This window comes from Melanotaenia boesemani, chromosome 12 (assembly GCF_017639745.1).
Source record: "Melanotaenia boesemani isolate fMelBoe1 chromosome 12, fMelBoe1.pri, whole genome shotgun sequence".
Classification (NCBI taxonomy): domain Eukaryota; kingdom Metazoa; phylum Chordata; class Actinopteri; order Atheriniformes; family Melanotaeniidae; genus Melanotaenia; species Melanotaenia boesemani.
In genome coordinates, this window is record NC_055693.1 from 16,433,233 (window position 1) to 16,460,961 (window position 27,729).

Sequence of the window (27,729 nt, forward strand, 5' to 3'; positions counted from 1 at the left end):
CACTGCATGTACATATTGTTCCTCTTAAATAAACTGAACATTAAATAGAAGCTGAACAATCCCCAGCCTCCCAGGGTGTTTGCACCACAGGGGGTCTCGGATTCTCCTCTTTAAAATTCAATAAATGTTTAGTTATGATACTAATAAAGCAATATTTCATCTTAACTACTCATGTGTATGGTTTAGAATGAGAATAACTTTAGAAATGGGTCAGTATATAAAAAAAAACAAGTTACCAAATGACATTTTGTTCAGAATGGCTGCAGCTTATGATAGGCACAGAAGGCAACAAGAACAAACATGCCTTAATAAAGTAACATAATAATATAATACATATTTTCATTTGATTTTTCTCTAATCATCTATTATATTTTTATTCTATTAATAATTTCATTTTGTGATATTATATGTCCAACATGATTTTTGAAGAGAAGACTTTATAATCTTATCTGCAAATGGGGAAGGGATGCAGTATATCTGCATAGTAATTAGTCTAGCAATCATTATGCAGATATACTATGTGTCTTTGTGTCCCCTACAGAGACTGAATTCCTGTGTTACAGGAGGATGACGACATGAAATATACATACTTGGATTTACTACACTCAGAATAAGAGCGTCCTTGGAAGTCTGACATCTCCTGGATAATTAAGTGGTCCGGATTAAAGCAGGAATGGAGTCTAATCGGCAGCAGGATGTGTTGATAAGAATTAAGCCACAAAGACAAAAATTATTCAAAACCCATTTTGATCAGAAGGTCCCATAATGCATCAGTCCCCAGAATGAGGTCAACCACTTTGGATTTTTGTGCAGTTAGATCCATTAAATATGTGGCTTTCACAGCAACAGTAGAGACCTGCCTTTCCACGGAGCATGCACACACTACATTGGTAGAGCCAAATAAAAGTGTCCTTTAGTCTCACAGAGATAATATGTATTTGCAGTGCAAGGCAGCTTTGGAATTGAAGTTTCTTAAAGATATGACATTGCTTGACAACTTAAAATAACACCTATTATATTGTCCTTCTTGAATGTGAAGCCTCTGTATTATATTTTTGTTACAGTGCCCTGACATCTGTCCTTTTCCCTTGGTAAATCCTTTTATTTACTACCCACTTTTTAATAAGTAAGTAACCACTTCAAATGTTCTTGTACAAAAGCAAGGCTGTGGCACCCACTGTAGCAAACACTTCTTAAACACCACTTTTATATGAACACAAGGTGAATATAAATATTTCCATAAGCTTCGATTCAGAAAGGAAGTATTCCCTATAAATGAATGCCATAGATAAAAATACAGTCACCATTTACATCTTCTTTGTTCCTCCCAATGCTAAGATCATGAAAAGAAAAACTGTGCAGCAGAGCACAATGTTTTTCAGTGTCAAGGCAATGAGAATGCACTGTAAAATCCATTACTTATTCATAGATGGAACACTGGAAAGATTTTAGATTCCTCCATCTCTCTCATCATCTGTCTCACACAGCATGCTTTTTGATGATAAAATGTAGTAAGGATGGAATTCATTTACCTGCAGCACTGGGTGCAGTGTTTTCAGATGAGTGTGTGCGTGTGTGTTTGTTATAGTACTACACTGCCTCTATAATTACCGCTCTTTCATTTCTCAATACCTGATCCCTCACTGTTCAATTTGACATAATTAATCACTGCACATTTGTTAACGCATCACTTTCAATTTGTCTACTAGGGTTACTAGGGTATAATTACAAACTGAAATATGAGCCCCCATTAGAAGTAGGATGGTTTCTGTGCGCTTAACAGCATGTAGACAGGTTTAATGCAGGCCCAGTGCATTAATCTATGGTGCACCAAAAAAGGATAATACAGCTCTTCATTTGATGAAAGAGATTTAGATCATGCAGTTGCAGCATTGCAATTATTTTTCACTGTAAAAACTAAAATGCTGATGCATTAGTGATCATGTCAGAGTATATCGATCACACTTAATCAACCCAGTTTAAAGAGAAAACCTGTAACAGGTATGCTTGTCCACATGACCAAAATGTAGTTTCACTATTTAGGTTTTAAAATCAAACTTAATCCCATGACAGGATGTGAAATATTGACATTTAAACATATGTCACAGTTTAATGTGAAGGATTGGTGGTGTTAAATCCCTGACGTTCAAGCAAAAGATTCCCAGTTCCAATCTTGTCCTGCACAATCTCTCCCACCGTTCTTGCTCTTTTGTAACATTTAAGATGACTATTACCTATATTTAGTATTTGCATCCATCATATTTTTTTGAAAAAAAGCCACCTTTATCATTTTTTTTAAACATGATTTACCTCCATCTGTCTCCTGCAGAAGTTCTCTGATGACTCTGCTATCATCTGCCTCATCACAGATGGGGATGATAGGGAGTACAGAGAATTCACGAAGAATTTTGTAGACTGGTGCCTGTAGAACGACCTACAACAGGGAGAAAGCCAAATATCTGGTGGTGGATTCTGCAGACGGCCTAACTCCCCCTCAACACCAGTGAACATCCAGGGAATGGATATAGAGATAGTGACATCTTATAAGTACCTGGGTATAGTGAATTCTGGACAAAATGAACCAGATAGAGACATTCATTTCTAAGAAAATCATGGTGTGGAATTTTATTGCTTGCAGGTCACATCTAGAAGACTAACTTCTCCAGGGAAGCAGATGAAACTTAAGCTGCATGAATTTACATGTATGTAAAGGGAGACTTTTTGTGCTTATTGTTTATTTCAGCCTTGTTTAAATGATTGATCAAGGCTTTTATGTGTGCATCTTCTAACAGTTTTAACATGTAACTTACAGGGATGTTCACAAATGTTTGAATCTGATTTTCTAAAAAAAACAAGAGGATGAAGAAATGTTTGGAACATTAAACAGACCCTTAATATACATTTTAGGAATCTGAGCTTTTGTCAAGCTTCAAGGAGTCGTCTACTCAATTGTTTGGAGAGTAAACCATGCTTTCTTGTGCGAGTTCCAAAACCAAGACAAAGAATTCAGAAGTTCAAAAGAAAAGAAAGAAGCAGAAGAGATGATGAAAAATAATGAACAGGAGAAAGAGCAAATGGTTAGAGTGAGAAAAAAGAGAGTTGCTTGAAGGCAGGAGGAGAAATGAATGAGTGTAGGAGAAAGACTGATCAAGGGAGGATCAGACCATGAGAGGCAGAAATGGACTGAAGAGACAAATTCACCTCTTTACATGTTTTTGTATTCATCTTTTTGTTTAACCCGCTGTGTCACATTTATTGATTTTTGGCAACAAGTTAAGTGTCATGCCTGCGCTCCACATTAACAACGGTGCAAGTTTATTAGGAGTGAACCACTCTTTTGGTAATCAGAGCAACACTCACAAGAGTTCTTTTCAAAATATTCCGGCTCTTGAAGCAAAGACATTTTGGATTTTTAAATCACTTCGATAATTGATTCAGTCAATAATTCTTCCTATTCACTGTCTGATGACACCCACCCAGCAGAATCTCTGTGGGAGAGAAACCTGCAGACCCCTGGCTGAGGCCAACCGAAGGTCTGGCAGTATTGTACAGGGGTCACCAACTTTCTTTGCTCTATTAATCTTCTATTAATTATCATTAATAGTCATTAAACTAGGCCTACTTCTTGAATATATTCTCAAATGTTCTATGAGATTTGGAAATTCTTTCTTCATTCTCTTGAACATTAAATAATTAAAACTACAGTTTAATTAATTCATGTGACATTTAGCTTACCAGTTTAAACGTTTTTACCAGAGGAATTTTGATTGAACATCATATTTACATTTTTTCTATTTTCTGTCTTTCCCTTTTCTTTTCTTTTTAATATTCATATTTTATCATGTGTAGTCTAGTTAATGAATATTCATATTATTTACAACTAGTCGTCAGACTTTTCCCTGTGTGATTATTAAGGTCAATTCAAGTGAGAACTCTACAAAGCATCTTGAGAGTGATTGATTTAATGATTTACTTTTTCCCACCGATGACCTAGGTGGGTGGTGCCTAAAGCTTTATTAATATTATTAACTTTAATAATATCAGTATATTAATATGTGGCAATGCTACACACTGCATGGGTGTTCACCAGAACAAAAAACTGGACTGGTCACTGAACAGTGCTGCACTTTACAAAAAAAAGATCAGAGCAGACTTGACCTGCTGAGGAGACTGAGGTCTTTTGGAGTCCAGGGGGCCCTCCTGAAGACCTTTTTTGACACAGTCATGCAACTGTTTGCTGGAGCACCAGCATGTCTACTGTGGAGATAAATAAACTGAACAAACAGATCAAGAAGGCCAGCTCTGTAGTGGGATGACCCTGTTTTTTTTTTTTTTTTGTTTGTTTTTTTGGCTTTACTTGTGATTCTTTCTGTCTTGCTGCTGTTGCACTGGAGTTTCCCAAATACAAATACAGGTTTCAAATCTCATCTTATCTTATCTTATCTTAACTTATCTTGTCTTATCTTATCTTATCTTATCTTATCTTATATTATCTTATCTTATCTTATCTTATCTTATCTTATCTTATCTTAGCTTAGCTTAGCTTAGCTTATCTTATCTTATCTTATTTTATCTTAACTTATCTTATCTTATATTATCTTATCTTATCTTATCTTATTTTATCTTATCTTATCTTATCTTATCTTATCTTATCTTATCTTATCTTATCTTATCTTATCTTAGCTTATCTTAGCTTATCTTATCTTCAGAATATATCACAAGAATCACAGCTATCAACAAGAAATCCAAGTCGCATGCATTATCCAATTGTTTTAGATTAAGAAAAGATATTAACTCATGAATCTTCTTTGTAGCAGAATTGTATGTTTAATCATTAAACAACTGACTGAACTAACGCAAAAATGGAAGGCGAACTAAACAATGCAGAGCTCTCATCTTTGAAGCGGCTTAATATCCTTAAATTAGTTTTTAAGAGCTTAAATCTTTATTAATGTTATGTGTTTCTGTTTTGTTTCAATGTGTTATGTGTTGATATCTTTCATGGTTTTAACTTATGCCCTTATTGTTTATCTCTCTCGGAAACAAATTGTGAATTCAGTAAAATTAATAAACTACAAAACTGTGTATTGTTTATCTTCATATGACCATTATGTCACTGTCTCGTTAAGGTGAATTAATGTCCTCAAGTTAAAATTAATTAACAAATTAATTGCAGACCCTGTGCTCCTGATGCACTGAGATTCTGATGTGTGTAAGATTGAATATTCCTTTCAATGAAATAGTTGGGCTCCAAAAACTGTTGGAAAGGACAAAAATGTTACCACATTTCATATTCACATAAAATGAAATCTGTGAATTTATACATCTAAAGCTTTGAAACTGAGCCAAGTTTTGTCAGGCGTAAATTATTTTATATTTCTTAAATGTATGTTTCTGGGCTCAGTGTTCTAGTCAAACACATGGAGAGAGATAAAAAAAAAACTGTTGTCATTTTTATTAATTTGCCTATAAGATTTGAAGATACAAACAAATAACTGTTTTAAATGGCTGAACTCACTTAGCTGTTAAATTATATTCATATGCATTAATCTGTATTTCATCAACACGAGAAATAACTGGCCATATGAGGCACTGCCTGACAGTGACAAACCGTAACACCTTCTTTACCCTGACTTCCCTGGAATATTCTAGCAGCTTTCAACTCCCACTTGTCCCCTCAGCATGTTTCCAGCAGTATCAAGAATGTGTACTGCCCTTCCTTAGATGAGAGAAAGATTCAGTAAGAAGCTGGAAAACATAGCAGAGAGATTCAAAAGTTAACTTTTTTGACAGTGGTGGGGAAACTGAAAAAAATTACTGCAATAATTATTTATACTGTGACATTTTGTCATGCATCAACAAACTTTAGGTAAATTTAGTTATTGTTATGCAAACTCATCTTTGAAGGGATTAATTTGTATTGAAAGCATGAGATTTATAATCTTATGAACTCTTAAAAATAAAAAGGCATCAATGAATTACAATGCTGCACCATAAAAACATTTATTTTAACTTACATTAATCTGATTTGCATTTTAAAAAAAAAACAACAACAACTTTCATTTCTAATCAGTTACCAGACACCTGGGCTGTGACTTAGATTTGTTTAGCTGCAAAATTTAGATCAACATCTGGCCTTTGGCTGGTGTTCATTTTTAACACTAATGGTAAAGTATTAACATCTTTCCCACAAAAATCTATAAAGCCCTTCAACTTTAGACTATTCTTTAAACGTACACCAAAAAAATAAGAAAGAAAGAAAGAAAGAAATAAAGAAAGAAAGAAAGAAAGAAAGAAAGAAAGAAAGAAAGAAAGAAAGAAAGAAAGAAAGAAAGAAAGAAAGAAAGAAAGAAAGAAAAACACTCAAACAGTTTCAATCAGTAACATATAACTGTATAGGTTGACTATTGGGAGACTAAATAAAGTACTTATTTATTTATTTATTTAGTTATTTATAATTGCCAGAATGAAATTTTAAAGAATTTCATCCAAAACTGGACATTTTCCATTTTACTTCATTTAAACTGTTAATTAGGGTACTGCTTTTTGCTGATGTTTTATAACTCTGTTGTATTGATTTCTCAGCTAAAGGTTTAATAAACGTGTTAAACCTTAATCACAAAAACCTCTTATGTTCTAATTATTCTGAAGAAAATGCAACCAATATTAAATCAATAAAGTTTGGATCTTTCCTATAAATAAATAAATAAATAAATAAAGCCACTAATTGCAATTTTAGTAATAAATACAGCTTTAATGTCAGAGGAAGAGGTTAACGTAGGCAGTCATCAGTAGTTAAGTTGTCAGCCATGACTGACACCTGCGCTAAAAAGCAAACACGTGAGCTGGGCACATCCATCACCAAAAAGCGGCTGCAGGCAAAATCTCCTGACATCAGCTTTTGTTGCATTATGTCCAAAATCTGCATGTGTCATTTCATTTGAGTCAGTTGTGTGTGGGCAGACTAGCCAATTTGAATGCCATAGCAAGGCCAATTCCATTTACATGTCATTTGAAGAAACCATACCATACTATAAACAATACCCCAAAGTGGATTTGATCAGCTTTACAAAAAATGACTTTACAACATAACTTTATGGATATTTTAGCACTATCACTGCAATAAACCAAAACTGACCTTGAAACACTCTTTCATGTGCCAGACAGAATTTGCATCATTAGGGAGATTTACAATGTCACGACCTCTGTGTGAGTGTCATCGTGGAACAGCACAGCAGTGACTGTGCTGTTCAGTGGCATTGTGTTTTTGCAGCTTACATCAATCCTGTTTTGAGCCGAAATGATCTGTGTGACCACATGATGAGTGTACAGGGACAGCACTGTGGTTATGCAACACCACTGCTTGCACAAGTGTCATTTTGAACTTCTCTCACACAGGGAGAAAGACACATAATGTTAATTGGAATGAAAACACAAAGCTGTTTCTCCCCGTACTCCCTGCATGTTCATCTCCTACCAGCTTGTTAAAAACAATCCCTGTTGTGCAATTGAGGGGATATTTTAACTACAATAGCAAATGCTCTAAATACTAGAGTTTCTCATTTGCAAATGTTTATTTCTGCTGAACTTTTGAACTGAATTGCCAAGCTGTTATTGCTCCTTCTTTAATCTGCTTTTTCATCATGATGGATCTCTCACAGGTCATAGGTGGGGATGTTTCTTTGAACAGTGTGAACTTAATGCAGCCACAATCCTGGATTATTGGTCCGTGACTAAATAAAAAAATATATATCTTTATTATTTTATCAGGACAAAAGATACTGTAATAATCCAATTGCAGGTAAAGCCACTGTGTTTTCAGGGTGAGGAGGTTTATCCCCAGACAAATTAAGAAACAAGTAATAAAGCTTGAAGTTAAGTTTTCTTAAAGTCCATCAATACCAGTCAAGACATGTGCTGAATGCAAACACACCTAATCAGTTGTGTCCCTGGAGCAGTTGCTTAAGAGCTGTCTGTGTGTTTGGAATCTTAAAGGCACTGATTCACACACTATTGAATGCTTCTGGGGAGGTCAGAAAGGAAATGGCACTGAGAGGGAGTGAAACGGAAGCAGTGAAGATGCTGCAAGATGTGAAATGTCTTGTAAATCTATACCTATTCCCTTTACATGTGAACATCAAAGAACTAGGTCTCTCTTTTCCTGTTACAAGCTATATGGGCGTTAAATCATTGTTTGAGGAATATGTGAAATTAGGATTTGTCTGCCTATACAATAAACTAAATTAAGGAATTATTGCAGACAGACAGTAGTGTCTCTGTGTTGAGATAACTTAAGAATTGTTGATGAAAGCTCATAGGCAACATTCAGTCTGTGCTGGATTAGCTTCCAGGCAGAGAAAAGCAAAAGAATTGAAATGCAAATAAGACAAGGATTACTGAGAGAGCATTCACTCGACAAGTGGCTCCTGGATTAACTAGTGAAATACTGGTCATATTTGAAGAATGTGTCTAAGCACAATGATTCCCCCTTCATTTACTCTTGTTTATAGGACATTAATAACACAAAGGGTCAAATAAATAGGTTCATTTTAGCACCTTGTTTAGTATATTACTGATAAACTTAACTAAAATACAATATGAATAATGATTCACTATAAAGTGATAACTGTTTCCATCCTTTTACACACTAATAAACTGATTACATTTAACAGGAAGTCCATCTTCTCTGAATGTGCTGGTTCTTGTTGGCATACAGCTGAAAATTTCTGTTTTGTTACTGCATGGAAAAAGGAATTTATTTCAATGTCCTTTCCCTTGCATTGGAATCCAAAGAAAATGGTGCTAAATGAGAAATTAAATAATCTCAACTTCAAAAGCATGCTTCCTGCTATGCCAGAAGTGTGAAATTTGTAGCTGCGAGGACGGCATTAACTTGAAAGTGCTCAAATATGAATTATCTTTTTTAGTTTTTCAGATCTGTGAAGAATATAGGACTTCTTTTAACCTTGTCAAAATGTACTTTTTGTCTCTGAGCATGTTTTTGTGTTTTGTCTTAAATTGTGCGAATCAATTATATTATTTACACATTGTTTAATGTTGCAAAATGTAAAAACAAAATATACTTTTGAAAGGTATACTGCAGGTTAGGATACATACCTACAGATTACCTGTGTGGTGTACACCCTACATTTATGTAAATGGCAATTTCATGGAAAAAAAACTTCCACAAGGCCGAAGAGTCATGAAAAGATCTCGTCCGAGACAATGTGAAATTACCTGAGTGGAGCGCGCCCTCTGCTGGCACATTTTAAGCATAGCATAAAATTTGTTCTCTTTCACCCTGATTGGGTTGAGATGTGCCATCTTCTCTGCAGCACCTCCAGGGGATAATTAAGCACTCCTACATCTGAGGAAACACGTAAATTTGAGCGAATCTTCTCTTCTCCTGTTAGTTTCTGTTCCTGCCTTATACAGTACAGATGCTGTATATGGAGCTAGTATGTGTTGTTTAAACCACTAGTATCTCACCTGGAGGTCTTTTAAAATGACAAAGCTAAACATAGCAGAGATCTTCAGTCCATCAAGCAATTATAATATCAAGTGCTCTCATCTTTTCTCTCTCTCACTCTCTCTCTCTCTCGCTTTCATCGTCAACAGAGACAGTTGAGTTCATGGGAGATGCATAAACCATAAAATAGCTTATTCTAAGCTTTTATGGTATAGGATTTTTTTTAGAGAGGGAGAATTAAAATAATCTGACATACTGTTTGTAAAGATGTTTAATGTGTCTAAAGGTTATCCCTGTAAAAGCAATCTTTCCAGCAGGATGTTGCCATCTTTCTTTATGGTGATGTCTGAATAACAGACCTTGAAACAGTTTCTTTTCTTTTTTTTTTTTTTTTGTAACTGCAGTATAAGAAGACATATTTTTAAAGAAAATGAGAAAGTGGAGGACAACAGGGAGTTTTTAGAGGACAAACTGTGGTCATTGGGTTTTCTAAAAATTTATTTATTTTATCTAAGATCCATTACAGTTGTCCAAGGACGGGCAATTTCATAAGCAGAGGTCACTGCACCTGCATATCACAGCCAGCAGAACATGCTTTAAATGTTATCCTTCACTGCAGAAAGTCATTGATTTCTATTCTAATAAAACATGGAATGTTTCACAAATATAATGCATTTTAAACTGGCAGTCATACAACCGATTTATTCTGTGTTGATGGGTGGCATCTCAGACCTTGGGCCTTCAAGCTGCATCATTTTCATAAGTGGTGTTGTCAGAATACACAATTACAAGGAAATAAGATGTGAATCTGGCAGCTCTTTGTAATAAAAACACATTTGTCTACCAACCATTGTCATTCTGTTGTTTTGCCACGAGGTAATTAGCAATACTCACAATAAATAAGACACAGAAAATCATTCCAATTTTTCTGTACTTTTAAAAGTTATTTTAAAAACACTAAAACAGGAACAGCGAGGGTAGCTCTAAAATCCTATTACAGTGTGGAAGTGACAGACAGGCACATAACCTCCAGATCAAAGTCATTCTCCAACAGCTTAGAGGAGTCAACACGGCTGCATCTCAGAAGATCACTTCTATTCCAGAGTGAAAAGATGTATTTTCCAGGGTCAGCGGGGCCTTCGACCAGTCTGTCAGTTAAGCCAAGACAGCTTAAGCAGCATTGCCTGGTTTTCAATTTACCTTGTTGTACACAGACTATTGAAATGTACTCATATAATCTCAGAAATGCTTATATAAATCAAACAGTTTAATTCGTTTGGAGTCAATTAAGCAGGCATTTGCACAAATATATGGCTCTGAATTATAGCAAGATTGTATGGCATTATATAGCATCAACAAATCTTTTTTGCATCCTAGTAAACACTTTTATACAAAAATACCATACAAAAGTTAGGACAGCTGCATCATGCAATATTAATCTTTTAATTTTATTAAAGGTCTGAGAATGAATGTTCACAGTCGAGAACCACCAAAATAAAACCACAAATCTGTTTCTTTCGTCTTTCATCAATTTAACTGTTGTAATCTTTAAAGTGAGCAGCGAACGCCTCCCTGAGCTCTTGAACATACAAACAGCTTTGGTTTTTCTTCACACTAGAGTTTCTGGAAGGCAAAGAAAAAATAAACAGGACGCTCAAATTTCAAACCACAAAAACACATAACAGTGTATTGTAACACAATCTTGACCAGGACAATAAAGAATTTAATTCTTTTTAATTTGCTTATTTTCATAGCTTAAGCCTTAAGGACACATTTAAAACACTGACAAAAATCCTTACAAAAAAACATCATGGATTAAATATGTACAACTGTTTTAGCTGGAGGTTCAAACATCTGCATATTTTTTTCTGAATTCTGCACATTATTTTCATAAATAAAAGATTTCCCAGAAGCTAAAATGCCTTCATAATTGTGTTCTCTGTGATGTCCATTGCCTCTTAGAGGTTTACAAATCATGACAGACTGTTATAGATTTTGCAGTGCAGATATGCCATCTTCTCAGCCCTGCTTTTTCTCAGTATTGGGTACCACTCCTGATAACTCAGCTCTACAACCTTGAAGCCTGCTAACTGCAGGTGTCTCCTCTTCATTGCATGAAGTCCCAGCAGCTGCTGTGACCGAGAGCAGTAGTGATTCCTGCTTGAGACTTGGATAGCAATTTTCACAGTGGATTTGGAGTCCTGGCGACCAGAGCTGTTTCTGGGTTTGTTAAGAGTCTCTTTGAGGTCTCCAGTCAAGTCCAGCACAGAGTCAAATAGTCTTTCACTTTCATCGGGGCGCAGTCTGTGCAAGGATGTGGGCTTACCTCTCAGAGGCAAATCTGTGCTGCCTTTGGTATTTATTAACTGTGCTAAAAGTTCATCAGTAATAGTCACTCCTGTATTTAATTTTTCCCAGCCCTGATGAGAAGGAGTTATGGTTGGACTCTGTTCTAGAGATGGTAGGTTCACAGGTATGGGCTGTCCAGCGGAGTCCAGATGTACTTCTAGGTCGATGGTGCGTGTGTGAGGCAGGATCATTCTCTTACGTACAAACTTCTCTCCTCCAAGCAAATCTCGTAAAGCAGATTCTGCCTCCACAACCTCGAGTTTCTGGCACATATCTGACTGTGCAAACTTCCAGAGCATTTCTGTTGCCTCTTGCCTCAGTTCACAGCTTAACCGTGGGCCAGTCCACTGAGGCAACTCCAGAGCAACTGCTCCATCCAAAGTGAGCAAGTCTCTTTTAAGATCAAGTTGCGTGCATTTCAGCGCAAGATTGACAAAGTCAGGGCTCAAGGCTAATGCAAGAAGGTCCTCTGGGAACTGAGAGACGAAGACCAAGCCTAGAAGGCCAGTAAGCAAGTGCTCTGGAAATCGCTGAAACTCAGCCTTCTTCTGTCTCAGGGCTTCTGTGAGGCTTAGATAGAAACTTGGACTCTGAACTGGTGAAAACCCTAAGGAGCCATAGGCCCACAGGAGTTTGCTTGCGTCTTTACTCCTACAGTGTGGCACTAGCGAGGGAACCCTCTCAGCGACAGCAACAAGGATGCTGTCGTTGCGGTAATGAAGAGCTGAACAAGTCAATACCACATGCATCAGCCCTTTGACACCCATCCTGTGGGCCCTTTGAGGAACTTCCTGTGCCATAGCTTCCAGCCATCCCCTGTGAAAAAGATAACTGAACCGCAAATATTTCAACACATTCACCATTGCAAAGTCACTCATCTCTGTAACTAAAGAGAGCGCTCTGTCAACCACATGAGTCACTGCACCCTCAGATATTGAAGTTTGGGATTTAAACAGCCCCAGGCATACAGTGCCAACCTCCTCGGGGTGCAGCCATTTTAAGTGACGCATGAGAAGTTGCTCTAAAGGATGGATCAGGTCTTTTGGGCAGAACCTACCTTCTCCCATTATATACAATAGCTGCACCAGCTCAGAGACTCCAATCTGCCCCAGATACAGGTAGACATGGTCATAAAGGTTTTGCAAGAACTGTGGTACCTGCTTCCCAATACAGCGCCACAAATCAGCAGCTAACAACAACTGATGTAAAGTCATCTCATTAGCTCGATGGCTCAGCTCGGCCTCATACACCTCGAGCACAGTGTGGGAAGAGGGCATGTCCAGCCACACAAATGACTCCAGAACCTCCAGAAGTTGAAGGTGAGAAAAGAGGCGAAGGTTTTCCACAGAATATCGGAGAAGCATGATGAACCGTTGGTCACTTCTCACTAGCGGCACCTTGTCTGGGTGCAGTTTGCTGAGCTCCATGAGAAACTGGGAGACATCAGACGGCTTCATCCTATCCTTGAAAATAGTTACTTTTTGAAGTATTGGCAACACCTCTACCCATTCAATTGGCTGAGGCCGCTGGGTGAGGTCAAGGGCCACAGAAGCATACTCTGGTCGGCATTTAAGGAAGGCACGTGAGTCTACTTTAACATCTGGTGGAACTGGTGTCCTCTGGTAAAGTGACACAGTTGGCCTCTCAGGTTCAGGGACCTTGTTAAAGGATAAGTCAAGAAGTCTGTTCTTTGAGCTTGAGAGATGACGTGAGCAACTTACACTGTAGTGATTGCTCTGTTGCCAGAATGAGGGTGCATGAGGAGAGAAAAGCTGTTTATCTTCATCATCTGTTTGGCTGCACAAATTTGCAGAGTTACATACAGAGTGATAATATGACGATGGATTGTAACGAAGTCTGTATCCTTGGGAGAATTCCTGTTGTTGAGAAACCCTTTTCTTTTCTTCCTGATCATCAGTCTCACACTTTGATTTGATGTGTAAGTACTGAGCCTGGGCAAAACCTTTTCTACAGCCTGGAAGGTATTGCAGTCTGGGAACCCGCCGACACAGCATACAGGCTGCCATCAATGGGCTGGACTGAAGAGAGAAAGACAGCGCAAGTCAGCCTATTACAATTGCAAAAGGCAAAATGCTAGAAATTGGGTTTGGATTACTTTTGAGGCATGGTATAAGGTCATCTTTTGGGTTTTTTTGCAAAAGCCATAGCTATTAATATCAATTTCCAACTACAACACTGCTTAAAAATAACACTCATAAATATCAACAACCTAAAACCATGAAACTACATGATTTGTGAGAATGAATAAGCAAATGTAACTTTTCAGGATTTTTTTTTTAAATTATTTTAAGCATTTGATGCGTAAACATTTATTGTTGCTTTTATTGCTACTAAACACGAATACCTATGTGGCATCTTCCTCGTCTGTTGAAAGTAGGATTTTTACAAAATAATATACTTGCTTGAATCCTTATTGCAAACTTGTTAAGTGTAGATCTTATTCATTTGTCCACGTTTTCGCATTTCAGAACAGGAATCGTGGTTTGAGACAGCACAACTTAAAACAGTCAGTGTAACGTCTCTCGTTAAACTAAGTTATTGTATGTTCGTGATCAATACCACAATAAATCCAATTACACAACTCTGTCTTTTAATGATAGTGTAACCCACCTTTTATCTTCCAACGTCGGCCTGGGGAAAAGCAGAAAACTTGTACCTGCAGGTAAAGCGGCGAGGACTTGCAATCATACCGGAACTCTGATAATTATGTTTTCAAAGTAATAAAAGTAATAAAAACAAACAAGTTAATTTCTCATTCTTGAATGTAAATTGCTTCGGTCATCCTGGGGAATTTTTAATTTAATTATAGCTTGTGTAGTTATTGACTGAACAAGGAGTGTACATGGATAATGATAAACTTGGTATATTATTGTGATAGCACTACACTTCCGGTGACACAGTGAGCGTGTTTGACCTATGGCAGCTGGTAAGGTTCAAACTGCAGGAAAACGAAACGCAAATTCAGTGAAAAAGAAAGAAAGAAAGAAAGAAAGAAAGAAAGAAAGAAAGAAAGAAAGAAAGAAAGAAAGAAAGAAAGAAAGAAAGAAAGAAAGATTCAGTAGAAACTATTTTTGATAAGCTATTTTAAACGGCTTCAGATGTAACTTGATTACACAAACTTTCTATATAACTGTAGTAAAACATCTTATGGAGACAATGTTACTTAAAATATTTGACAGATATTTGGTAAATAAAAAATATAATAAAATACCTTAAAGTTAAGTGAATATTGTAACATAAAGCATAAAACACAACATATAAGTGCTGTGTATATTAACAATGACTTAGCATTTACGTTCCAAGAAAAACATGAAATTTAATGAATCAATCTTTCTTCAAAGTTTGTGTGCGTTAAAACTCTTAAACCTTGTCTCTATTAAAATTTTTATAAAAGTTATTAAAGTAAGCAATTACTCAAGGGGACTCATGCACATTCTAACAGTCTCAAAATGTTAGAAATATTCCTAATTCCTAATTATATTTTATATTTTATATATTACTGGTGCATCTAGTAATAAAAAAAATAATTTAGGAAAATATTATTTGCTTAGCTTACTTAGCAACCCATCTAGTTTGGGGATTTTGTTTTTTGCTCATACTAGTGAACAATCACATTGTCGAATGGTAGCAGTGCCATGTAGCAACATGGTCATCATAACACTCTGTTATGATAAATCAAAGTATTTTCTTTGAATTAGATTTTATCCAAATTTAGCTTGAGAAGCATGACAAAGTACAAAAATATAGTGGTATTTAAAAGGCGAGGAATTCCTTGTAAAATCAATTTCTTATAGGTAAAAATATTTCTCACAATTTATGTTTTGACACACAATTGGAATTAATTTTTATAGATTTATTAATATATAGATTTATCAATAAAAGTGTAATTACAAGGAGATAGACTTTAATATAAAACTTCACCATTCTGTGCTTGATTCAGCCCGGTGCAGTTAGTAATTCAGATACACCACAACTTAAGCCACAAATTGATTAATTGATATTTATTTCGAACAAAAAAGACTTATAACCAAATCTTTGTTCCATCCTCTCCACAGTCTGACACTTTCAGCCTCTTTGTGTGCTCTGATAAAGCTTCTGTAAATTATTTCTAGCCACATCAGTAACAAATGGTTAAGTAATATTGTTTTACTTTTGTTTTATCCTTTTTTAGTGACCATTGTTTTGAGGATGTGTTCAAACTATTCCTTATTAACTGAGCTTTAGTTAGCTTTATTTAAAAATGTTAAAGAGAAAGTGTAAGACAGTAAAATAATACAAATTTCACCAAATAATTCAACTTGTAGTTACAATACTCAAAATCCAACACAACAAAAATTGTATTATATTTTGCATCTGACATTAGCAAACTGAATTAATCTATGTAATGATTCACTTTGTAATCTAATCTCTTGAATATATCTATTCCATATATGTTTAACAAACTTTGAATGAGGATAATTATGCAACCATATGGAATTTTAATTATTGTCTTTACTTTAATGAATTTTGAACAAAAAATTATGTTTTTCAGCTGATTATATGCTGCTCAATTTCTTTGCTTTCAAAATGATTTATGATATAAAATACTTTGATTTAATAACCATCACGTTGTTGTTATCAAACCTCATTTTCTCACCAATATTTATGTGATTTTTATTAACAAAATGTAAATGTTTCCAATAAATAGGCTCCAGTTGAAAATGGCCCACATTTATGCAGCCACCGTACATTTTCATTAATGAAAGAAAAAAAAGAAAAACATAAAAAAATATATATTTAACACATTTAAATACGTTTCAAATAAGTTATTAGTGTGAACTGTTTCATACATGTTTATTGTGACCAAAAGGCTAGTCACAAATAACTGTATATACACGATTTTTTTTCCATAAATGTTGATTTAAATGTCAGAATTTGTGATCCTCTAATACTTATAAAATATACACACTCTGAAAAATGTAATGTTCGATTTGTATAGTGTATAGTATTTCATAAATGTCACACAAATTGTGATCGCTATCGAGGATTTACCAGCAGTTCACTTTAGCTTGTTCTAATTCCAATTTATTCATTTTATTCTTTTTAGTTTTTTTTAATTCTTCTATTTTAAATGTATGTTTTATGTTTCTTTTGTCCCTTGTTTTCAATGTTTTATGTAAAGCACTTTGCGTTGTCTTATACATGAAATGTGCTATACAAATAAACCTGCCTTGACTTGCTCTTGGCTTTCTTGTGAAAACTTGTGTTACTGTAGCCTTTTATGTAAAATGTAAGTGACCTTGTTGTGTTTTATTTTCTGTAAAAGCTATAGTTTAAGTCTAAAATTCCATTCAAATTGGTCATTAAATCAAAATTAAATATTAAATTATATGTTTTAACAATTATTTCCTGAAATGCTATGTTTAGCAGGGAATAGTAATACATTATGGACATTTTAAAACTGAGAAAAAGTTGTGTATGAGTCCAAAAGTAAAATAAAACTTGTTATTAATTATATTAAACATTGTTAAATATTTGTGTTAAAATACAATTAAGGTTGACCAAACTCCGAAATTAAAATATTGTAATTTTATGTTGCATTTATGCTCTTTATTATTTTCAGGATTTTTCCGTTATTAGAAGAAATTCGGCTGTTTGTCACCAGCAGAAAGTGGTCAAACTTCACAGAGGAAGTAGATGATTTATGCAAATGAAGGAGTTGAGGTTTAGCTACGCTGGTTGGGAGCCGCCCTTCATTCACCACATGGTTAAACCCAGAATGTACTCGCGCCACTTTCGCAATCTTACTACGATTCACAAACTCCTCGCAAATCAAAATAGTAGCACATGGTTGGGTATTTTGTCTTATTACAACTCTTAGCTGAGATTTTTTTTTCCTTCTCAGTTTTGCAGATATTGAAGAAACAATGTGAGTATACGGTAAGTCTGAATAAGTGAGTGAAGATGGTGGATTTTTAGAAGCTGGTGTCTTACCCCGCGCGTTATTGGCAAGAAACCTGTTGTTAGCCTTCACGGGAGATGCGTCAGGAAAGTGAAACGCTTACAGTTGTATTTAACACGGAACTCACGTTGACGTTTACATTAATAAATGTCTTAATTCGTCCGTTTCCGCATTTGAAAACAACGTTGTTAAAGGCGCATGGCAACCTCTCCTCCATGGTTGTAGAATGAGGGAGATTTGAAAAGCATGTGTTGCTGCTGCTGCACCTCAAGTCGGTACCTCGGGGAAGTGATTCGCACTCGTGCAAATTGTGCGGTACAAACTTTTACAGCAGCTGCTAACTGTTGGCTCTTGTGCTTAAACTGTTGATTACACGTTCCCGTAATTTCCCATTTTCTGTTCATTTATGCGAAGTGTCAGATTTAAAAGTGCCTCCAGAACAAAGCAGCAGCACATGGGATTGCAGCAGGCCGCGCGCCTTTGCAACTGAATTAGCTGCTAATGCTATCACACTGACTCTTATATGTAAAATGTCTTTATTGACATTAGTTTAACTGATCTCTGAATATGTAATTCAGAAGTTGTGTCCGTTGTTAGCACACCGAATCAAATGTGTTAAATGCAGAACCATATATATACTATGGATGTTAAGCTAGCTTGGCTAAGGCAAGAATATGTATCGCTTCTAAGTGGATGAAGTGTGTTTGGAAACAAACACTATCATCACACTTTTTCTGTCCTTAACACTATTAGCTTTATGGTGACTAATTGAGCACACTGGTAAATATCAGATTAAGACGTTTTGGGGGTAGCTAACCGTAGCAGCATGTTTCATGCGCTAGCCTGTTCTGCTAGCACATGCAGGCTGTTTTGATGGAGCCTGTGTTACTGCTAGCTTGTCTGTTGGATTGTTAAGTGTGGAGTAGGTCTGATCACGCGTGGTGCGTCGAGTCGGTATATGTGTAGACATATTACACATTTAGTTGTAGTTTGTGTTTGGTCGTTTTTGTGTTTTTGTTATAATTGGTTTGAGTTTTCTATAGGGTAGAGATAAATTTATTATTAAACACTAAAACCAAGCACTCCTGGGCGCCATGTTAGCGCGTGGGGGAGGGGTGCAGAAATGCGGCTGTAGACCAAGTGTTGCTGTCCTCAATCGGTCCGGGTGCAAACCCTGCTTTCGATTCGAACTTTTAAAAATATTACGTATTTAGAACCATTTCCTGCATACATGTATTTCTTTTATTTTAAATGTTTTTTTTAATCTGGCCGTTTTTTTAACGTTTGGATAATTTGAAAGATATTTTAGGCGTAACTGAACAAATAATCAGTCTTCAGAATCTTTGAATAGTAGACTTAGTCTTATGGGATTTTATTTAGCTTCACTGCGAGTTTAAAGTCAGATGGCATCAGACCCCATATTAAACAGTCTCGGGACCTATTGTGTTTGCAAACCTTCAGTTTAACAGTAAAACTGTTTTGTAGAAATATGCACAGGATATCAGAATTACATGGCGTATTACATGAGATACTGAATTGAATCACTATCCAAGATTTACCATCAATTTTAAATTTTACTTTCTAGGTCCTAAATGTGAAAGTATACTAGTATGTTCTATGATTTATCTTCCTTTTGAAAGTGTGTTTTACAAATACTGTTGTGCCTTTTTATCAGGTTGTCTTGCAAACCTACAAACAGCTCTGCAGCTAACCTGAATTGGGAAGCTTTTGTTTGCAGTCCCACATTGGTCATTCTGGATGGTGGCCAATTTTACTGTTCTATATAGTCAAGTAAAATTTGAGTTTATGATTGAGAGCAATAATTTGGTTTAATTACAGTTAATGGTCAAATGTAAGATAATTTTATCCCACTTATTTATTTTATTTATTTATTTTTTGCAGATAAAACATGTACAGCACTGCTGTGATATTTGACTTTCAGTTATTCATTGATAATGTCATTATGAGCTCACATATACATTCTGTTTAATGAAGGATGTTGAGTGGCCTAATAAGTGATTACTGGTGCTGACTCTCCACCCACATGCCACTGATTAATTGTAGCATAAGAAATCAACACAAGTACCTTTTTATAATGGCTGTCTAACCTTCATGTAAAATGAGACACAATGACACATTTGCTTATTCAGTCTTCATATTTATCCAAAGATTAATATAACTAATAGTTATGTAGAAAGGTTCCAGCTAACTTGAATAATTGCAGTCAGGTGAACATGTACACTAGGAGTTCATCAACCTATTCAAACTGCTGTGGTTTTTAGTTTTGATTATTGATTCTTATATACAATAAAATGTAATTAGTTCAGAGCTAGATGAAATATGGCTTGCTAGCTTTTCTTCAAGGCTGACAAAACTGACAACGATTAAATTCCACCACTTTAGAAGGCAAACATGCTGTGATAATATACACCCTCCTTCTGTTTTCATGTAGAAGGGTTGCTAAGAAAATAGCTATGCTAGAGTCCAGGAATAGCACAATATAAAAACCTACAGGCTGTATGTTTATTATACTCATTATGCTTGATCTCAGCTGGTCAGTTTATACTTTTTCGCAGTCTTTGTTCTTGTAACATTAGCTGTACTTGTATCTTCTGGTGTTGATTGATCCTATTATATATGTCTGTAAAGGTAATAAAACCTAACCTCACCAGGTCTTAAAATTTGGTAAATGCATAAAATGTTACATAAATATATTTAATCAAAAACTAAGCCAAAATTCAAGTTAGAAATTTGGAAAAGCAACTACATTCTTCCACAGAAAATAAGAGAATAAATACCCACCAGGTTCTTAGACTTAAATACATGTGATTCATTATTATAGAGGCTGTCCACATCTTAGAAGTGTGGTAGTTTAGAGCATTTAGATGAACAATGTTAACGAGTAAAGACTTCACTGATCTTAAGACATTTTTAATGCTCATCAATCTGGAAAAAGGTTATAAGACCATTTTCAAACTCTGGAGTCTGTAATCGGGACTGTCGTGAAAGGTGGAAAACGCTGGAGGCGTCTTCTCGAGAATGGAGATCCCAACAAGATCAGACGATTAAGAAACCCAGATCGGCAACATAGTTGTGAAAAAGATCAGGATTCTGGACCGAGATTGCGTTTACGCAGCACGATTCAAACAAATCGGACCTTTTAAATAATTACTCCCAGCAAGAGGCGGCACTGCAGCAGGAATTACTGAAGAGGACTTGTTTCTCTTTTGGTTAATGCAGAACAACTTCGGTTTCTAGTACATAACTAAATATGGAGCTGCATCAGGTCTTAGCGGTCTTGAGTTGATTATTTTTCTATCAGAAGTTTTACAGAATTTTTCCACTTCTGACCGTGAGCCATTTCCCCTGTTCAGAGCTGCTAAACACCCCAGATGTGCTTATGTTTTGGTTGTTTACCAGCAATGCTGTGCATTGAATCCACAATGCAACTTCATTTCGTAGTCTGCTTCCTGTATTTGGCCCGCTTGAAGCGGACCGAGTCCGCTTCTTTGATTCAAATCAGAATTTGTTGCGCATGCATTATACCCTAAACGAAGCAGACTTTCCCAGCAAACAGGCTCAGATTCGAGTCAAAAAGGCTGGTGTGAATGGGCCCTTAAGTGCTAGGAAGGCTGTAATTGGACAAATGCCTGCAAGTCTCAATTAACTGATGCAGTGTTGAAAGTAGTTGGGCCAGAATCCCTCCATAAATGTTGTTGAACAGAAAATTATTATTTCAAGTAATTGCTGCTGAATGTTGTTTTACAAGCTATTGCAGTTCAGAGCATATGGAACCCAAGTGATCCAGCCACATTTTTCAGGGTGGTAAACAGCCCCCATGAGGAAAAACTGCACATAAAAGCTCGACAAACTTGGGGCTTCATTGTCATTCGATTGCTCCATGCTTTATTAAACATGTTAAAAGTTTCTAGTTTTAATAGTCGTAACTTGCTTAAAGTCAAATCTGACTTATCTGATTCCAGTGTCGGGAATTTTTAATATGCTTCTTATATAAATACATTCTTTTTCTTTTAATTGAAAAGTAAATTTGTTGCATATCTAATCTTGTATAATTAGAATTTCTAAATTTCTTTACAATTTTTAAAGTGCACAATAAATTAATCATAATGTCCGGTTCTGAATTTGAATTGCTGACTTGTTCTCTCTTCTTTTTTTTTCCTTTCTGTGTTCTATGTTCGTCTGAATCTCCTGGATGGCCCTTGTGGATTTTAAGGCGGTGCAGTCTGTGAAAGAAAATGCCACATGAACAGTTTCAAGTCACTGTAGTGTCAAAGTGCTTACAGTGCAGGTAGTTTTTTTAAATCTACTGCAGTGAAGGCACTTTCAGCACTGTTCTGATAATGTGAACTAAAGAAGTTGGTTTATTCACTGACACAGCTGGTTCATGCCAGTCATGAATAGATTGAATGCAACTACATTTGTTTAGGCACATCTGGCAGGACCTCATCTTGGTGTGAGGTTTGGCCCCTGCTGTTCTGCAGCCAATCATTTTTAAGGGAAACATGCTGTATTTGAGGAGTTTTTAATTGTGAATGTCATCTTGGCTTTTATGAAAGCTGTTTATCCTGCGTAGCGTAGTTTTATCTAGTTTCTGTCATAAAATGGACTTGATAAAAATTTATCATGCAATTGTTAAATAGATGTAATAAACTCATCCTCCTCTAGTGCTTATGCTAAGGTGCATCTAGTGCAGATAGTGAAGTAGACTAGCACCTACTGCCCTAAGTGCTCCTTCTGGCATAAGGAGCTAGGACTCTCATCTGAATGTTTACATAAACACGGATTTAATTGTGTCAGTTCTCTGTTAGTTTTGCATAGTTGCCCTGCAAGAATAAATAAGTTGTGCAAATCTATGCAAAACTGATGGTGACCTGTGTTTTCTTCTAAATCTAGCCTGAGTATGGTGGCTGGTCATTCTGGTTTCCACCACAGCTGTTAATGAGGTAAAACAGGTTTCAGTAGTATTAAAGTGCTTATAGTGCAGGTAGTTATATGAAATTCTACTGCAGTGTGAGCACTTCAAGTACTTCTAGACTTCATCTTCACAGAAGGCTGCAGAGATGGCTTATACGTGTGGGTCTCTGGTTAGTTTTGCTGGTTTGCTTTCAGCTTTTTTTAATGTACTGCTGTGCAAATCCATGCAAAACTGATCATAGAACTGAAATGAGTCTATCGGAAGTGGTCCCTTTCTGTGCAGGTTGGGAGAGGTCGCAGTGCTTGTGCTTGTATGGTATTGCACTTGTCCCGGCCTGTTGAGGACATGGGAATTGTTCTGCTTCTTGTAAAGGATGGATCTCACGTGGAACTCATCCTCATTGTACCACTTCATTCAGTGTGGATTATCTCAATATAGGTTCACTGTCTAGTTAAGCCAACTTATATCTCTCAAATGATTATTGTGAAGAAGTTATTTGGTTTTACCATCTGATATAAATATGTAACATGTAAATATTTGATTAAAAAGTGGTCTTAAGATTTGCCTGTTTCCTCTGTCAAATATATAACCCTGCTTACCAGTTTGCTGTGGAGGTAGATGTTTTATTTAGTTTTTACTCAGTTTTGCTCCATTGTTCTCAAGTTACAAGCTGCTTTCAAGAAATTTGTAAACTCAAACAGGAGCTCAAATTCCTTTTGAGCTTTTTAGAGCTCTCTTAGAACATTATCTGTTGAATCTTAAATATAATTGAAGGTAAGCTATTTAGAATGCGATTGACAAGTTGAATGTTATGAGGTATGAACCTAGTATTTTGGATGCTTCCAATTATTCTGGGAACAGGGACATTTTACTGAACATTAATAAATATAAGGTGTAACTACACTGCAAATATTTCAGAACACTACTATGTCTATGTACACTTTAACAACCGGTTCTGTGAAGGCAATAAATGGTGTTTGCGTGTTTAGATGAGGCAAAACCCTCTTGCTTCTCTACCTTTTCTTAAATACTTTTGTGGGATATTTTCATTCAAATTGCAGTAACCATTTCCTCCACCAGAGGGAGGTAGACACAAAGTATAGGTGTGAGGGGGCAGTGTGTCAGACTGAAGTGCCATTCAATGTTTAAAACATTGATCCCCCTGAGATTTGCCTCTACTACAATTTGAATGTTTTTAAGAAGACAATAAATTGTTCCTTCTTACTCATCACTTAATGTCTTCTAGTTTTACATCAGCCTTTCATTTTAATTTTATTCTAAAGAGTGATTTATTTTGTCTGCTTATGAACTGCCTTATTTTACCTAAATTCCATTGTTATGATCAATGCATTACAGATATCAACAAGCTGAATGCTTTACCTCACCTACACATAAAAACACAATATCCAGCAAACCACTAGTGAATGAGCAGAGGTTCTATTATTTCTATTTCTATTGATTTCTATTATTTGCTGTTGTATGGTAGGCTGGCAGAGGGAGCCATTCACTGGAGTGTTCACCTTTCATTACACGTCCTCTGCTTGACAGACAAGATAAATGGAAAACATTAAGAGAGGACTTGAACTCAGAGATGCATTTCTGCTTGTCAGTCCATGCCTTCGTGCTCTAACAACCTCTATTTACGTTGATGTCTTGGAAATCTCATGCCTTTATGAGACTTAGATTGCTACGTGATTGTGGGTTGTCAGGCAGGCAGCACCTGGTGACTTCAAGTTGTTACACAAATGCAACCCGACTTTGTTACAGAGATCAATGCATTCCTCCGTTTTGTAAAGACTACAGAATATTTGAATGGAGCACTTAAAGGAATGTTTATGATAAACGTATACATCTCAGCTCCTTTTATAAACATGTAATATATATTTCAGCCATAACAAAAATGACAGTTGGTTTGTTCTTTGGTTCAGACTAAAATATCTACCCATCTTACCTTAGAAGTTCCTTGATAGATTACCACATAATTTCAGACATTAGCTTTTCCCAGAGGGTGAATCCTAATGACTTTGTTGATCTACTGACTTTCCCTCTGTTGCTGTCACAAGATTGATATTTATGAGATTGCGTGAAATGTCAGAAATGAAATTCAAAATGAATTTTCTATCACGTTGCTGACCCCAAACTCCCTGACATCTAACACCATCAGACCAATTACCTCTAAAACTAAGCTACTGCCATCACCCTCTTCAACATTATTCCAAATGCTTATCAGCAAATGTGAGCATGATGAGAAAAATGGTGAACTTTACGCCTGTTTAATGGCAGCAGCGTTATCATAACCATTTTAGCATGTCGACATTATAGCTCAAAGCATCACTAGATGTAGAAGTTCAGACCTTTATATTTCTGTATATTAATCTGATATATCTTTAGCTTAACTTTTCAGTTGATTAGTTTTACTGAAGACTGAACAAATGATCAACTCTAATCTACTTGATTGTCATTTTCAGTCATCTTACAGTGTGAGTGATTTTTCCACAAATACAAAGACTGGAGTTTATTATAGTTTCATGAATTTCTGTGACTGTCTAGTCAATTTGGATCATTTCACCCAAACGTTTTGCATGCTATTGTATCTGTTCTTGGGTTATCTGTCCATCGCAATGGGAAACGTGTCTTTGCTCTTCTAATTAAGATACAGTCCTCTCAGTGCAAAAGTCTTTAAGCCTCTCTGTGTGATTCTGTTTCATCTCATAGACCTCTGTTAATCTACATTTAGAGTCAGCTCCTCCATATCTCTATCCCGCTCCTTCTCCATTTATGGAAAGACTTAATAGAAATATTTACTAGCTTCTTAACTCCTGACTGGTAACTGTTTTCCAGTCCAAGCTTATGCAAAACTGACCCATGATTGTGAACGATCATCGCCCTTGCTGTCCTCTGGATGAGTGGAGATGATAAAGAACCCACCAGCCAAATGGACGAGACATTCTTTCATTCTGTATCTGGATGCAGTGTGCTCCCCTTTCATCTGAGTACCAAAAGAAATCACACACACACACACAAACATAAAATCAATATGCCACGATTCCTTGAGGATCAAGCTGATGGAAGTCTGTTTGTGCACTCTTCAATTGTTTGGTTTCCCTGGTGTCATTATTGTTGTGAATTTGTCAAGGATTACAGAGAAAGAGGATGTATGAGTAGAAATATGCATCATTCTTCATGGAGATTTTGTTGTTGCAATTTCATTAACATTTTAAAGCCCTCTCATCTCACTAGAAAATCTAAAATATTTAATCAACAAAAGTCCTGAACACAGACTCTTGTACTGATAGTAATAAGCCAAACACAACTGTATCCATTGTGGCCCTCATGATATTCACAGTGTAGCTGATGTTTTTTTTTTGTTTTTTTTTTCCTTTTTCTAATCTTAAAATCTCAAACATATCGGTCTTTACAATAATAAAAGAATTAGGTGTCTAAAAAGATTGTAAATTTTTTATGAAGTGTGTTTTTTATTATTGTTGGTATTGTTTTTTTTTGTTTGTTTGTTTTTATTATTATTATTGCTGATATGGACCGATGCATCTAAAATAAAGAGTAAACAGGTTAAATGGGCGTGGCTGAATTTAGAGAAACCTGGTTATCTCCTTCTAGTACTCGCACAGCTGATTGAATATTCAAAAGAGACCTTGTGAATGTTGATGTTTTGTCTCAGGGGATGGTTTAATTCTGCTAACAAAAAAGCCTGTGTCAGGCACACTGCTGAGGCTGCACTTCGCTACTGGCATTCACTCTGATGGGGGTCGGTTCCTTCAGTTGACCTCTGTGAGTTAACCATGGCTCTGTTTCTCGGATCGTGCCCGACCCAAGAATGAACTCCTGCTTTAAGTATGCATATGGCACACCGCAGCTGTCAATTTATGCTAATGCACTCTTGAATTAGCCATGAAAAACAATTAATTTTCTGAGCAGGTTGATGAGCAGTTTTCACAAGGAGCTTTACAACATTCTTTTCTGCTGGAACATTTGCTGACTGTGTAGCTTGTGAAGTGAAACATGGACTGGATTCAAATAAAGTACATTCAAGATAAAGAAACGGTCTCTTGCTTACTTAATAAACAGCACATATTCTTGAGCTTTTACAAGGCCAACAATGGGCTTTTGTAATATATTTGAGTTAGTATTGATTATATAATTAATTGTTAATTCTTAACAGTAATGCACATTTACATCTCTTGCAAAGTAGCCAGAATCATACATTACACATATTGAATTTCAAAAAATCAAGTCTACAGTTTATGATATTCATATAGACACAATGAAGATCAGAAAATCTGCTGTTTTCATGTGACATCACACCCAAAATGTTTTAGAATAAGAATAAAGAATATAAGTTTAAAACTCTAAGATACCTTATATTACCACATATTACTCGTGTTGGTGTCACTTAACCAGAAGCATAACAAGCAAGTATCAAACTGTATAAACTTTAAAAATGTTTTATTTTTTTTAAATAAGCATATCCATGTTCTTTAAACTACTAATCCTAACAACTTGTAGATGAGAGAGATAAGAGATTAATTGGGAGAAGGAGAAAGAGTGAAAATACTGATGAAAACATTGCAGGACAAGAATCAAACAAGCACTCAGTTGCATGAAAGTCTGTAGATTAATACCATCCACCAAACCCAACTTACAAAAGTAATAATTATACAAGTAGACAAAAGATCAGAAGCGCAATAAGAGTGGCACAGAAAAGGAAGGAAAGGGAAGAAAGGAAAATAAAATAACTATACTTTTTAAGCCTTTATTAGGACACGTCTCTGGGAAGATCCTTCCTGAGTAAAACTAGTGTGTATAAAATGCTGAAAAAATGCTGAAATGCTCCTTTATGTAAGTTAGCAAGTAGGTCATAGCCAATAGCAATCTGTTGGAATTCATTGTGACGGAATAGTTTTTGTTTTTGTTTGTTTTATTTTTTTTTCTTTAATCCACTGCTAAGCTGATCACAAAAATAGAACTCATCTTAGAACTTTTGTTTTAAAGGAA

The 27,729-nt window shown here is 35.9% G+C and overlaps 1 protein-coding gene across 2 annotated transcripts; it reads right to left on the reverse strand.

Moving 5' to 3' along the window:
* Positions 1–10,896: 10,896 nt before the first annotated feature.
* On the reverse strand, positions 10,897–17,941 carry LOC121650765 (FAST kinase domain-containing protein 5, mitochondrial). 2 transcript variants are annotated; one of them, XM_042002485.1, is made up of 2 exons: positions 17,813–17,941; positions 10,897–13,857 (listed from the first exon to the last, which is right to left on the reverse strand). In XM_042002485.1, exon 2 carries the CDS (start codon positions 13,843–13,845, stop codon positions 11,443–11,445), a length of 2,403 nt encoding a protein of 800 aa, XP_041858419.1. In that variant the 5' UTR covers positions 13,846–13,857; positions 17,813–17,941; the 3' UTR covers positions 10,897–11,442. The 2 variants fall into 2 exon arrangements, with proteins under 2 accessions (XP_041858419.1, XP_041858418.1); XM_042002484.1 differs by lacking the exon at positions 17,813–17,941 and adding an exon at positions 14,450–14,590.
* Positions 17,942–27,729: the final 9,788 nt, after the last annotated feature.